Source organism: Muscardinus avellanarius, assembly GCF_963383645.1.
Source record: "Muscardinus avellanarius genome assembly, chromosome: 10".
NCBI lineage: Eukaryota > Metazoa > Chordata > Mammalia > Rodentia > Gliridae > Muscardinus > Muscardinus avellanarius.
The window spans coordinates 104,017,096-104,030,885 of record NC_137796.1 but is presented as its reverse complement, the minus strand read 5'-3'; the positions used below and the strand labels follow the sequence as shown (position 1 = coordinate 104,030,885).

The 13,790-nt window shown below is 55.1% G+C and overlaps 1 protein-coding gene across 1 annotated transcript in view; it reads left to right on the top strand.

The window, feature by feature from the left end:
- Positions 1-13,790, top strand: part of CLEC16A (C-type lectin domain containing 16A) — a gene marked incomplete at both ends in the record, with an annotated part of 240,689 nt that overhangs the window by 186,862 nt on the left and 40,037 nt on the right. Inside the window, one exon of the mRNA XM_080704466.1 lies at positions 1,738-1,905. Coding sequence (XP_080560592.1) covers positions 1,738-1,905 — 168 coding nt within the window. The remainder of the gene's footprint in view (positions 1-1,737; positions 1,906-13,790) is intronic.

The window sequence follows — 13,790 nt, the reverse complement described above, 5'->3', positions numbered from 1 at the left end:
CTACCCATTTTACATTGGGGGAAACTGAGTCTCAGCAGCTTGCCAGAGCCGCATGGAGGTTCTGCAGAACCAAAGTGCAGAGCTCCCCGTTAGAGAGCAGCTCCCTTCCTCCGCTCCCTCCCAGCTCTCAGGGAGGCTCAGCCATGCTGCCTAATTTACGGGTCACTTTCCATATCAGAGGACGAAGACCCACACTGCCAAGGGCCAGGAAGGCCCAGCTGTCTTGGGGAAGGCCTGGAAAGAGCCCGTTCTGTTTCTCACGGCTGAAGGCACAGCACGCTCCCGGGGGGCAGGGAGCAGGGTCTGCCAGCTCTCAAGGGGCCTAGTGCCTCTCACCTCCCTTCAGCCCCCTGGTCCTCCTGCTGTGGCTGCTGGGAGCACTTCCAGCCCGCTATGTGAGGGGCGCTCTCAAAAGGGGTACCCTACGATGCCCTCGGAGGACAGGCTTCTGGACATTGCTGGTTTGGTTGACTGCTGTGCACCCCACTTCATGTGGCCCTGCCGTTGTCTGTGGAGTCCCTACCCCAACAGCTTATGTCTCATTTAGCTGAAAGTTGGCCTGCAAAATCACTACAGAAGCATTTTGTAATGTGCAAAGTGACTTAAATCATTCAGCCCTTTCTTGTAAGATTTATTTTTGGAGTTTTTTTTTTTAATGTAAAGCAGTTTCTCATAGCAGGCACGAAGGCCAAATATTTCATCTGAAAATTGAGAATTATGCTGCAAAGTGGCTGTTACACCTAACTGTTTGGGTTTTTCTTAAATTGATTTTAAAAAGCCCCTCTGACTGATGCATCATACTAGTTTGTGGAAGGGAGGACGGCGGCCACGACACATAAACACACACTCCTAAATGCACACGCATGGATATGCTTCCTCACACTCGCGTCCCTTGCCCAAGTGCAGCCGCCCTCCGCACGCGTGCCTTCCACGTCCCAGACTCAGCCCACCAGGGATTGGATGCATGCAAGGAAAAAAAATTGCATCTCTGCTGAACAGGCACAATTTCTTTCCTTGTCATTGTTTCTAAAATACCATATCAAATGACGATTTGCATAGCATTGACATCACAGTGAGTATGAGCCATCCAGAGATGATCTAAAGTGTATGGAAGGATATAGGTTATGTACAAGTAGGATGCCATTTTCCATAAAGGCCTTGAGCAACTGTAATTTTGGTATACCTGGGAGGACCTGAAATCAATCTCTGCAGATACTAAGGGACCATGTGTCTGTATATGTGCATGTGTATATATGTATGTATATGTGTGTGTATACATGTGTGTATATATGTATGTATATGTGTGTATACATGTGTGTATATATGTATGTATATGTGTATACATATGCATATGAATGTATGTGTATGTATGTGTGTACACATATACACGTACATGCATATGTATACACATACATGCATTCATATATATACACATGCACAAATATACATTAGAACAGAGTTGGCCCCCTTGCTTTGGGGTCTGAAATGGCACCAGATACACGGAAGCTGAGGTCCCAAGGTAGCGTTTAGTCCAGCATCCACTGGAAGACCAGGCCCAGGTCTCAACCTTGGCCAGAAGGCTTCATGAGATGCCCAGGCGTGTTCTGTTTTCGGAGCCTCAGTGGCATTTGGGGCTTTCTGGTGGGCTCCCAGCTCAAGGCAGCCCCCCCCCCAAATGTTGCCACCTGCCTGCCCCAGTTGTCTGCTCTAAAAATGAACTACGGCATTTGGTCACAGCCCTCCTGGACCTCCCGATCCAGCCAGCAACGGAAGTCCTGGGATTCGGATTCGGCTCCTCCACCTCCACTCAGCACCTACCTTTCCGCTTCTACGACCAGGGCCGCCGGGGCAGCAGCGACCCCACAGTGCAGCGCTCTGTTTTTGCGTCCGTGGACAAGGTGCCAGGTAAGCCCGGCGCCCGGCGCCCGGCGAGGTCTGAGGGCCTGCTCTCTAGGCCTGCGAGAGCTGCCCTTCCTGTCTCAGAAAGCATATGGTCTCAGAGCACCGGCTTCGCAGAGCGTGTAGGAGCATAGTACACGTTAAATACAGGCCTCAGAAAAAACCCTGGGCTCTCCCTGTGGCTTCTGCCGCCTGGTCTGCTCTTCCAGGGACTGGTCGGGCATGTGGGGGAACTTCTTAGAACAGAGACGAAGGAGCTCTTGGCAGTTTCTTGGAAATACTTGAATGATTAGGAGTGAGGCTGTGGGAAGTCATTCCCTCCTCCGTGCAGGAGGACTGGAAGGGAGACAGTGTGCGGTTCCTGGAGCCGGCCCTGAAGGAGTGGGCCTGGTGAGAAGGCCTGTCTGCCCCCTGGGGGCTGCGCTCCCACTCCCCAGCCCCCAGGGAAAGGTCAAGGCCACCATGACAGAGCAGGAAGGACTGCTCTTCCAGAAAAGCCACTCTCCCTTCCTGTTCTGATGCGTGGCCTTTAAGTAGCTCCATCTGCACCGGTCCCTCCAGCCCCCAAAGCACCTTCCCTCCATTACAGAGCGGAGAGAGCTGGCCAAGCCCCCGCCTACATCTCGCCCTTCCTCGGCCAAGGCTGGAGCTTGAATTTCAAGTGTTGGGAAAGCTTCTTAGAGCCATTGTTGGTTTGAGAGCAGAGGGCAGGCAGAAGAGCCCGCCCCCTCCAGGCCCTGTCCCCTGCCCCGGGCCCAGGGTTTTTTCTGCTTTCCTCCTTTGATTTGATTAATTCGTTTCCTCTATCTGGGTGTAAATGTATATATGGTTTTTAAAAATGTGAACAAGACAGGCTAAATGAAAAATAAGCCTGCTCCAGAGGGAAATACCATTAACAATGTCTTGCAGCTCCTTCCAGAAATATTTGCAAGTCACGTGATGTCTTTGAGCCTGTTTCCACACGTGTGTGTGATTCGGCACCTCGCCTCTTTGCCCAACTCCGTGCCCAGTGTCACGTGCTGGCGCGTACGATGGCCTTTGTTCTCGTGAGCTCTTGCACTGAGTCTGGTGACTGGAAGAACCAAAACATCTTTTATTACTGTTTCATAGTGATGGGCGTGTGGGTCATTTGCAGTGTTCTGCTCTTAGTGTCATGGCGAGCATCCTTGAGCTGTCTCTGTGTTTTTGTGCAAATCTCCTGTGTCTATGGGATAAATTCCCAGCAGGAGATCTGCCAAGTCAAAAGGGAAGGGTTTTGATGTTGATAGATGGACCCCAACCTAACCTCTGGAATAAAAGTGCCACACACACACACACACACACACACACACACACACACACTCACTCACTCACTCACTGCTGTCCACTGTACCGCCCACAGCCCGGTATTGCATCTGTTCTGAAAAACTAATCCCAGGCTGAGCGATGAGCCCTGAGCCGCTTCTGCGCTCAGCTGGGAAGTGCGCGATGATGGCGCTGGCCCAGCCAGATGATAAACAGCTCCCCAGGCTGCTTCAGGCCCTACAGCCCCAGCTGATCAGCAGGTGTGACTCCCAGCCAGGTTAGCGAAGTGCAGACCAGCCTGGTAGGAAGCACTCACTTGGACCATCGAGTTCCTTTGGGCTCTAGAGCCCCAGGTACAAGAGCCTCATTTCTGCGCCAATCTTTTTGGAACAAGGGGGTGTGTGAATAGACAAATGGAGGCAGGTGTTGCATCTGCAGAATGCTTGACCACGACGATGGCAGTGACCTCTTACCTCCCTCTCCCCCAGCGCCCCGGCTTTCAGGGGAGGCGTGGGATGGTCCTGGCTCCGGTGGCCTGTTGCTGGTCCCAGGCCCAGGGAACACGGGATTGTGCTGGTTGGGATGCAGCATGTGGCCGGTGGCAGCTGAGGGTGGCCGCAGCCCTTGGCTGAGCCTCCCCTCACGGCCCCCTGGAGGGCCGTGGAGCACTGGAGTGGGGGCCCCCGGAAGAGAGGCCTCCCTGCTCTGACGCGGTCTACAGAGCACATCAAGTCACGCATCTCGGGGCGAGTGGAGGGTTGGGCGCTGTCTGGGGAGAGGGCAGCCGCCCCTCCTTCTCCCCACCTGCCTCCTTGGCCGAAGTCAGGGCCGTCTGCAGCCACATCCGTCCTCAGTTCTCTCCCCGACCCCACTGCGCTCCCTCCGATCCTCCTCTTCCCCCACTCCCAGAGCTCCCACAGGGTCACAGCCTCAGCCTCCTCAGGGTCCCTGGCTCCAGTCTGCCCTGTCTCTTCCAAGCAGCCAGCTGGATCTTTCCAGAATGTAGATCATGCCATGCCCCTCCCTACAGTAGCCTCCTGCTGTGCTTAGCACAAAATCCACATCTCCCCGCTGATCTCGTGTGATCGCTGTGAGACGTGGCCCCCGCTGTGTGAGGTTCCCCAGGTCCAGTCCGCCCTGCACGCCACTCTGCAGCCAGCACCCCTCAGGGTCGTGGCTCAGGACCCCTCCAGGCTGCTTGAACTGCAGCAGAACCCAAGGAGCTTCCGTGTGTGTGGACCACAGCTGCCCTCGTCCAGGGCGTAAGGAATCAAAGGCAGGACATGCTTCCGATAACTACCTAATGGACCCATTGCATATAAACAGAAGCGACATCGTTTTCTCCAAAATAACAACACACACTGGTTTTACATTTCTGCCAATCGCTTACTGTCTGGCTTAATGGAAAGCAGCTGGCTTCTCTCTGCTCTGTTGGGACCGCGTACGTCCTGTGGCCTCTGAGAGCCCCTCAGTGCACCCCTGGAAACAGGAACAAGAAGAAAATGATGTCTTACTATTCTTACTATTCTTAGGGCAGCAGGGATTCCCAGAGCGCGCTTTGAGAAGAGCTGCACTGCACCCCGGGCCCTTCAGGGCCTTGGCACCGGCGCCCTTGCCTCGGTCTCGGGTGGTCTTGGGTGCCCCAGAGGCCTTTTCTTTTTTTATCTTTTTTTCTTTCTGTGGTACTGAGGATGCAACCCAGGGGCTTTCTACTTCTGGGCTCCACTCCCAGACCTATTTTCTATTTTATCTGGAAACAGGGTCTCACTAAGTTGCTGAGAGCCTCACTAAGTAGCTGAGGCTGGCTTTGAACCTGCGTAATCCTCCTGTCTCAGCCTCCCAAGTGCGGGGATTACAAGCGTGTGCCACCAGGCCTGGCTCTTGAGAGGCCTTTTCTGGTCACCCCAGTGGCAGGGGTCGCGCCCTCCCCTCCATTACATTAGCCTGGGTACTTCCTCTGAGCATGGTGGTCCCTTACCTGGCTGTCGCCTTCCTCCCCCATGGAGAAGGTCACCTGCGTAGGAGCCTGGGCCATGCCGCCCTCCGCTGCATCTCAGTTCCTAGCCCCATAGCTTATCTCGGTGCTTGTCAAGTAAAGGAGGAGCCCATGTGTGTTCCCGTGCGGCCTTGGAGCGGGTCACAGCAAAGGCTTCTCCTTTCTGTGAACACCAGAAAGACAAGGATGTTCCCTCTGGGGCCCTAGACATTTGGTGGTTTCATCTGTGACACTTTTTGTGTGCACGTGTGTGCGTACATGGTGCTGGGGATTGAGCCCAGGGGAATTCTACCTCCAAGCCACACCCTCAGCCCTCTCTTATTTTTAATTTGGAAGCAGGGTCTCGCTAAGTTGTTGAGAACCCCACTAAATGGCTGCGGCAGGTTCTGAACCTGGGATCCTCCCGCCTCAGCCTCCCGGCATGCACCACCACGGCCAGCTTGGCTGCGACACTTTGACAAGGGGTACGAGAGCCCTGAGACCCCCGAGGTCTTAGCAGCATCGTCCACTGAGTGTCCCAAAGCGAGGGCGGCCAGGGCAGGTGCGGCAGTGAGGGTGGGCACAGGCTGCACACCTGCGGCCCTCACCTACTCAGGCTTGCAGAGGCCCGAGAGGAGGACTGGGGGACAGTCGGTCGTCGGAAGTCTGTCCAGGTTGGCCTCAGATGTGGCACCCTGCCCATCTGGAATGACGTCCCTGGCCATAGACTGCAGTGCTGCGGAGCCCCCTCTGCCCGGGGAGTGGGCCACAAGGAGAAAGTGCTCTGGCTGCGTGCCTCGGGGTGCCACTGGCGGGCTGGCTTTATTAGGACACATCGGATTCTATCCATCAGTCCAGGTAATTGCCCCGCGCAGTTTGTCTCTTCTTTAGAAGCTATAAAGGATGATAAAATACACTTTTTTGATGAAAATACACCTTTCATTTCCTTGGAGAAGATCTTAAATGTCAAGTATAAATCAGGACTAATAGGTTACTGGGCACTTCAACATGTTTTTCCCTTCCATCTGTCTTAGGAAGAAATCGCAAATTCTGTTTACTGGCTGGTTGTATGTTTCCAGCTCCAGCCCCCACTGAGCTGAGTCCTGCGCGTGCACAGGGCAGAGTCCCGCATGCACCTGCTCAGGAGGGAGAGCACGGGGCAGCCTCCCAGGCCTAGACGCTGGCCCAGGCTCTCCCCGCTCTGAGGCTCTGCCCTCCTGTGGTTGGACCCCTCTTGGGCCCGTGGTGGCGGCTGTTTCCCAGAACCTGGCATGGTGGGCAGGGTGTCCAAAACTAGTCCACAGTGGTGGTCTGTGTGTAAAGGTGAGTCCACAGACCACAGAACAGAATCTGTTCCCAGGAGTGACCCTGGATATCCGGGAATCAGCATCCTCCAAGCAAAGAGCCAGGACTCTGGCCTCCAGGACCCCTGGAGGCTGAGGCAAGGCTGCTCTAGGTACATCCTTGGTGGGGACAGTGATGACAGGACACTTCACACCGCTCCCACAACACAGCCACCAGCAGGTGACACCCACTGGCCCTCGCTGACTGGGGCTTAGTGACCCCCACCAGTGATTAACTCTGGGGACGGTGACTGGGCCCAATCTCCCATTGCTGTCTGCCCTGCTTAAAACCCTCCATGCCAGGCCAGGGGTAGAGCTCTGCCTTGGTATCTGGAGGCCCTGGGTTTGACCCCCTGCTCCTCCTGGCCCCAGCCCCTGTCAGTGCCCCAGGCCTGCGCAGTCTGGCCCTCCCCACCAGCTCCCGGCTCCTATCCACCCTCTCAGTGCTCTCTGGGTGAGCACAGCACAGCACCCCACTGCCCAGGCCTCACGGGCCACACACCCCATGCAGGGCCCCTGTCCTCCTGTCCCCTCTGCCAGGAACCGTCTCACCCAAGGCACTGCTCAGCCTCCGCCTCGGGCCTCCCAGCACCCCATGCCCCTCACAAGGAGCCCACTGCTCAGCCTCCACCTCAGGCCTCCCAGCCCCCCACGCCCCTCGCAAGGAGCCCACTGCTCAGCCTCCGCCTCGGGCCTCCCAGCCCCCCACGCCCCCCGCAAGGAGCCCACTGCTCAGCCTCCGCCTCGGGCCTCCCAGCCCCCCACGCCTCCCGCAAGGAGCCCACTGCTCAGCCTCCGCCTCGGGCCTCCCAGCCCCCCACGCCCCTCGCAAGGAGCCCATTTCCCTTTCTTAAGTTGCGATGAAGTTCGTATGACATAAAATGAACCACTTAAAATGGAACAGTTCAGGGCATTTTGTGCCGTCCTATTATTGTCCCATCATTAACTCCCAGTTCCCAAGCCTCCCCACAACACAAACCCTGTGGCCATGCAGGAGTTCCTCCCCGCGCCCTCCTGTGCCCACCTGGCAGCCGCACCTCCGCTCTGTCTCTATATTTGCCCACCCCAGGCATTTCTTACAAAGCGCACAGCGGAAGGCCTCGTGTGCCCAGCTTCTTCTACTCCACGCATGTGTTCAGGGCTCACCCTTGCTGTGGCGTGTGTCAGAGCTTCGTCCCCTCTTTCTTCTTTCTTTTCTTTCTTTTGTGTAGTACTAGAGATGGAACCTAGGGCCTTAGGGGCATTCTCCCTCCAAGCTCCCCCTCCACAGCCCTTTTATTTTGTTTGTTTTGAAACAGGCTTGCTAGGTGTCTGAGAGTCTCACTAAGTTGCTGAGATGGTCTCAAACCTGCAGTCCTCCTGTCTCGGCCTCCCAAGGACTGGGATTGCAGGTGTGCACCGCTGCTTTAGGCCCAGCGACTTCATCCCTTTTTATGGCTTCATAATGTTCACATTGGTGGCCATCTGGTCCGTGCCCGTCCTTGAGCTAGTGTGAGTAGTGCTTGAATGTTCACACGCAGCTTTCTGTTTGAACACCTGTTTGCCGTTCTCTGGGGCATATATCCAGGAGCAGAAGCCAGGCCCAGTGATAATTTAATCTCTTGAGGGTCTGCCAGATTATTTTCCATCGTCCTTGCAGCCTTTTAGCGGACATTATCACCTTTCTTTTCCTGTCCGTCGCTACTGTCTTGTGCTAGGACAGAAGGCAGTGGGAGGGGAACCCCACTGAGCTCCTTCCTAGACTGACGGCCAGTAAGTAGGTGCTCAGTGCACAGGAGGCTGGGGCAGAAGGGTGGGGCTGGATGAACTGATGAGTCTCATGTCCCTGGAGACTGTAAACTGCCCCGCCCAAGCCTGCTCCCTGGCCCTGCTGGTGTAGGTTGGGGAACCAGCATGAGAGTTGGACTTCAGCCAATGGGAGCAACGTCTGCCTCACTCATTTCGGTTCTGGCTTCCTATTGGGTGGGGGAGCTGTCTGTCTTGGGGCAAAATAGGTGTTATCTCTGTCTAAGCAAACCAACCTGCCTTATCAGTCTCCTGACCCAGAACACTTAATAGTTCTGAGGAAGAGCTGCTGGCAGCTTGGGGCCAGCCTGGGCCTCTGAGTAACCCAGGAGCAACGTGAAGGTACCAGCGCTGAGCTGCCTGCCAGCCTCCCTCCCGCCGGCATCCAGAAGGAAAAGAGGCGAAATCCATGTTTAATTCATAGATGCCAGCCCTGACTTTCCCTCCCTGGAGATACGCACTAGGTGCTAATGTCATCTTGTGGTGGTGTTTCCCAGAACTGAATTTTTTAAGCCTGTTATTTTTCTTGTTTCTGATGATAAAACTAGAGCCAGTTCTATCTTTCCGGTTCCCCAAGGCCAAAATGCCCTTTCTGTAGTCACAGGGGAAGGAGGCTTGTAGCCCTCCAGCTTCCCCAGCCCCTGGTTAACCCTTCCCAGCCATCAGCTTCCGGCTCAGAGAGTCTGGATGAGGGCCAGTGGTCATAGAAACCCACTTCCCACCCGAGACCCTCCCTTTTTTAAAGCAAAATGTATTGAGCTGCTTAGCACTCTATTCATTATTTTCATTTGACCTTCCCAACAATGCTCCCGTTTCTCAAACCCTTTTTGCACGTGAGGAAGCGGCCTGCCCAAGGTCACACCCAACAGCCTCCCTTGCCCTAGTGAGGCTGGAGCTCACCTCTGCCTGGGTCACACCCGGCCCCTATCATGCCGAGCCAGCCTCCTCTTGCTCCCCACGTTTTGACACATCTACGGCGAATTGCCCTGTTCTGATTTTAGAAAGGAAGGCCTCACTGGTATTAGGCAAAACCACACTGCCAGCTCCAGCTGGAAACATGCTCGAGGCAGAAAAAGTCATACCTATTTCTGGAAAAATGAGCTCAACTCTGGAGCTCAGCTTTAGAAGCATTAACTGCGGGCACTGTGTGCGCTTGTTGGTCTTGTCTTCCCGATGGCTCTTGAAGCCGGCGTCACTGCCCCACTCCACAGAGAGGAAAAGGAGGCACCGGCCATGGCTTCTGCGCTTCTGCGAGGCGGTTCGAGATCTGCACCTTTCTCTCCGGCCTCTCAACCCAACCCGCATCAAGGCTGCCATTGGCCATGACTGGGCTACTTCGTGTGGCAGCGCTGACCCGTCTTGGAGTGTCGCGGGTCAGCGGGGCGTAGAGAGGCCTCCCCGGGTGGCCCTAGTCGAGACAGATTGTCACCCACCCCCAGCTAAGGTAGGTTCAGGAAGACCCCAGCTGCTTAGACCACGACGCTCAAACCAGGCCGGGCCTGAGGTCCCTGGAGTCTGTGCACTTGCTTGAGCCTGTCCTGCCAGAAGGCAGACATAGGCCGCAGGCCCCTGCCTCAGGAAGAGGAGCAAGGGCTACGCTCCTTTCCAAGCTTCCTGAGCTCGTCTCTCAGGGATCGGCCTTCCGGAGGCCAGGCCAGAGATTTGGAGACCAGATCCACCCAAAAGTCAGCCCTGCCCGGGTGGCATGGTGCACACCTATAAGTCCAGTGACTCGGTTGGCTGAGGCGGGAGGTTGACAAGTTCGAGGCCAGCCTGGACAACTTAGACCTTGACTGGAGGTAAAATAATAGTAATAACAGCAATAATAATAATAATAATAATAATAATAATAATAATAATAATAATGGCTGGGGGTGTAGCTCAGTGACCCTTCGATCACTTGTACAAAAAAAAAAAAAAAAGTCAGCCCTGAGCTGGGCCCATCCTGTTTGTAGGGTGTTCCCAGGGCAGCCATAACGAGACCGCCTCAGGAGCTCCGAAGCAGAGGGCACACAGCCCAGGAAGGAACCATGTCCTGGAATCAGGGCCCTCAAGATTTCCCCACTTGGAACACGCCCCACAGAGAGAGTTTCCCAGGAGATGCAGTGCCACCCACTGTCTGAGGAGTCTCGCCTATGAAATGCCGCCGCACAGCACAGGCCCCGGGCACCCAGCTAGGGGGTGGAGGGAGCCGGGTTCCCAAGAACTGGGCGTTGCTGTTCACCTCACAAGGTCATTGCCGACCTGAGGCCGCGCAGTGACGGCCCGACCTGCTGGTTAGGACAGTGTGGGGGAGCGGGGAGCCCATGCCGGAGGCGTGGGGAGAAGCCAGGGCCCGCGTCTCCTCAGCCGTCCACCCCGCGCTGCTTTGGGATGTTCTGTGGGCTCAGGTGCCCATTGCACAGCCTCGGGGACAGACAGGCCTGTGCCAGCTCCCACCCGCTGCATGGCTGTGTCCTCACCCGAGCCCTGGAGCCAGGCAGGCTGGGCGCAAGCCCCAGCGTCCTGCCTCCACCTTGCGCTCCTTGCGCGGCCTTGCGTGAGTTAGTTCACATGGTTGGGCTTCAGTGAACGCAAATATAAGACAGGGGCAACGAGGCGTGCGGGCACAGGCCTGTGATCCCCATACTTGAGAAGCTGAGACGGGAGGACGGCAGATTCAAGGACAGCCTCGGTAATGTAGTACGACTCTCAGCAACTTAGCAATACCCCGTTTCACAACAAAAATAGAAAGGGGCTGGGGGTGGGACTTGGAGGTACAATATGTTACGTTTTGCACTGTTATGATTTGGGAAACTGTCCCTGGGGACCTTCGCGAGGCTCCCCAAGATGATTCCCATAAAACCGCAGGTTCTTGTCCTGAGCTAAGGATGGATATTGCAACAGCCCGGACTCATGCTGAAGATATAAAGGAGTTTATTAAAAGATAGAAATACAGAAGACAGTCACAGCCTCGTGTTACCCATGAGGGGGTGCTTCAAACGCAATCACCAAAGATTTCTGGGTACAGAGTATTTTATAGTCAGTCCTCAACCAGACCCGTCCCCTCTAGGGCCCGCCCTTTTGATGTGGGGGGGATTCCTTCCTGCCAGTCTTTACTGTTTTTAGCACTGACCCCACCCCCACCCCCAAATGTGTTATTTGATCATCGGATTCTGGTCTCTCTTGAAGGCTTCGGGCCTCCTCCCATGATTATCGAAGTCTGGGATCTCCTGTAGGCTTATGGCATCCTTCCACTTCCTTGGGAAATCTTATCTTTACACTGAAAAGGGCCCTGAAACTATCTCTGTTGTCTCTGCTAATCTCCCTCAGTCCCTGCAATCCTGCAGCCTCTCTCTCTGAAGCTCCTGGCTTCTTTACTACCAAAGATATATTTGAAAAATTGAAAATCTTTTCTAATACTGGGACATTAATACATTCTGAAGCCTCTTCCCAATACTGGTACAGAATACCTCTGGGGTTCAATCCCCAGTACCACCAAGAAAAAAAAAAAAAAGAAGACTGGGATAAGGGCTAGCAACGTGCGTGTGCTTAGCACTACTGATCCAAACACCTAAAAATGATTGTGACGATAGATTGTATGTTCTGTAAGTGAGAGTGTCCCTAGGCTCTTGTGCACACAAAGTGAGTTCATTCACCGTGTGCCCAGGGCGTGCCTTGCACCTGAAACACGCACCAGAGCTGGATTGCTCTCCGCGGCCCTGTGGGTAGTTAGGGGCTGACCCCTCGGACTTCAGGTAGTAGGTTCTCTTTCTCCATACGAACTCAGCTTTGCAAACAAGAGCCATAATCCAGCAGCCCTCGCAGCTAATAGCAGGCACGCTACCTGGTACAGGTGTCTGGCTCTTCTCTGAAAGGCTTTCCTTAGGTGGCGGCAGAAGAGAGCGATGTTGGACTCAATCCCTAGGACCAAAACAAGAGCACAGACAGGACCAATGGCTAGAGTGCAGCAGAGCAGGCAGAGGAGTCGCACAGCAGCCCCTGATCCGGAGCAGGTCCACCTGGGCCCTGCAGCTTGCAGGGCAGCTCCAGGGCTGGGGAGGGCAGAGGCTCCCCTGAAGCCACCAGTCAAGCCACGTCCCCGACCCTCAGAGCAGTGTGGAAGGCCCGCGGCCCTCATCAGGTACAGACCAGGAAACCCGGGCCCAGACAAGAAGGACACTTTGCCCAGGGTCACACGGTGCACAGGGGCCACCTGGGATTCGAACCACGACTGTCTGTTTCTCTCCATGTCCTCAGTTCTAAGCCATTTCTGGTGGCAGAATACCCGGGTCAGGCTGCTCCGGGAACCCCCTCGGCTGGCGCCGTCTCTCACTCTATTGGGAGTGGAGAGACCAGAAACCAGCAGAGAACATGCCTTGTAAGGGTGTACGTCTCTACATCTAAAGAAAAAGTCCATACAGTTACTTGAAGAAATGTTTCTATCCTTTTCTGTTGATGTTTATTTTTTTGCTTCTGAGTCATCGATGAGCAGCAAGTTCTCATTAGCAGATAAGTGATAACAGATGCAAAGAATTAAAGGCTCTGTTATGGCAACAAACCCAGAAATGGAGGTAATTCTAGCCCTCTCTTTCATATGTGAACTGATCCAAGTCTACCTTGATCGCCAGTGACCAGCTCAAGGAACCCCAGGGTGCCCTCTGGAACAGGGTTTGAGAACCACTTCATCATTTCCCAAGAACTAGTCATGTACCTACTTTTGAGACCCAAGAAAATTATACATCAAATAAGTAGTATTGCTGAGTGTGCAGATAGCTGGAAGGAGAGTTAGGTAGTTCACAAGAACTCATAAAGGGTGAGAAAAGAGGGCAGACGCGTCACGCTGAAGGCTGAGGGCAGTCGCGGGTTCCTCCACACGTGCTGCTCTGTCTTGGACCGCCTCCCGAAGCAAGGCGGCTCGGGGGCCTAGGCAGGGGACCGCGGGGCAAAGATGGAACGAGGGGAGAAGGGAGAGGGAGAGAAAGCAGCATTTTTTCCAAAGAAACTTTTCAGTACACAGACTGGGGTCAGGAGAGGGAAGGTGCTTTGAGCAAGTGTCTGTACGGAGCTTTTTGGGAACCAGCAAACGCCGCGCTGGGCACACACGGGAGATGGGCCAGAGGCTTCCCGGCCCGGGCACCGGCCACAGGGCAGCCAGGGCCACGTGCGGGCATCCCGGAAGCCTCTCCCTCCGCCTCGGAGCCACCCAGAGCACATGTCCCAGCAAGGTGGACGTGGGCTGGGGCGTGGGGGCGGTGGGCTTGCTTTTCCTTGGCTGGATTGGGAGGAAGGGGAGGAGGGGAGAGGAAAGAGACAGGCACGCAGCCCCCCCAGCTCGGTGCCCGTGCCGCCTGCGAGGGAGGGGCTCCCTGGGGCCCCCTCCTCGGGTTGGCGTGCATCGTTTTCTTTTTTTCTTCTTGTGTGTGCATGTGTGTGGCAGTGGGATTGAACCCAGGGGCTTTCTACCTCCAAGCGACACCCCTAGCTTTTAAAATTTATTTTTGTTTTGTTTTGGTTTGAAACAG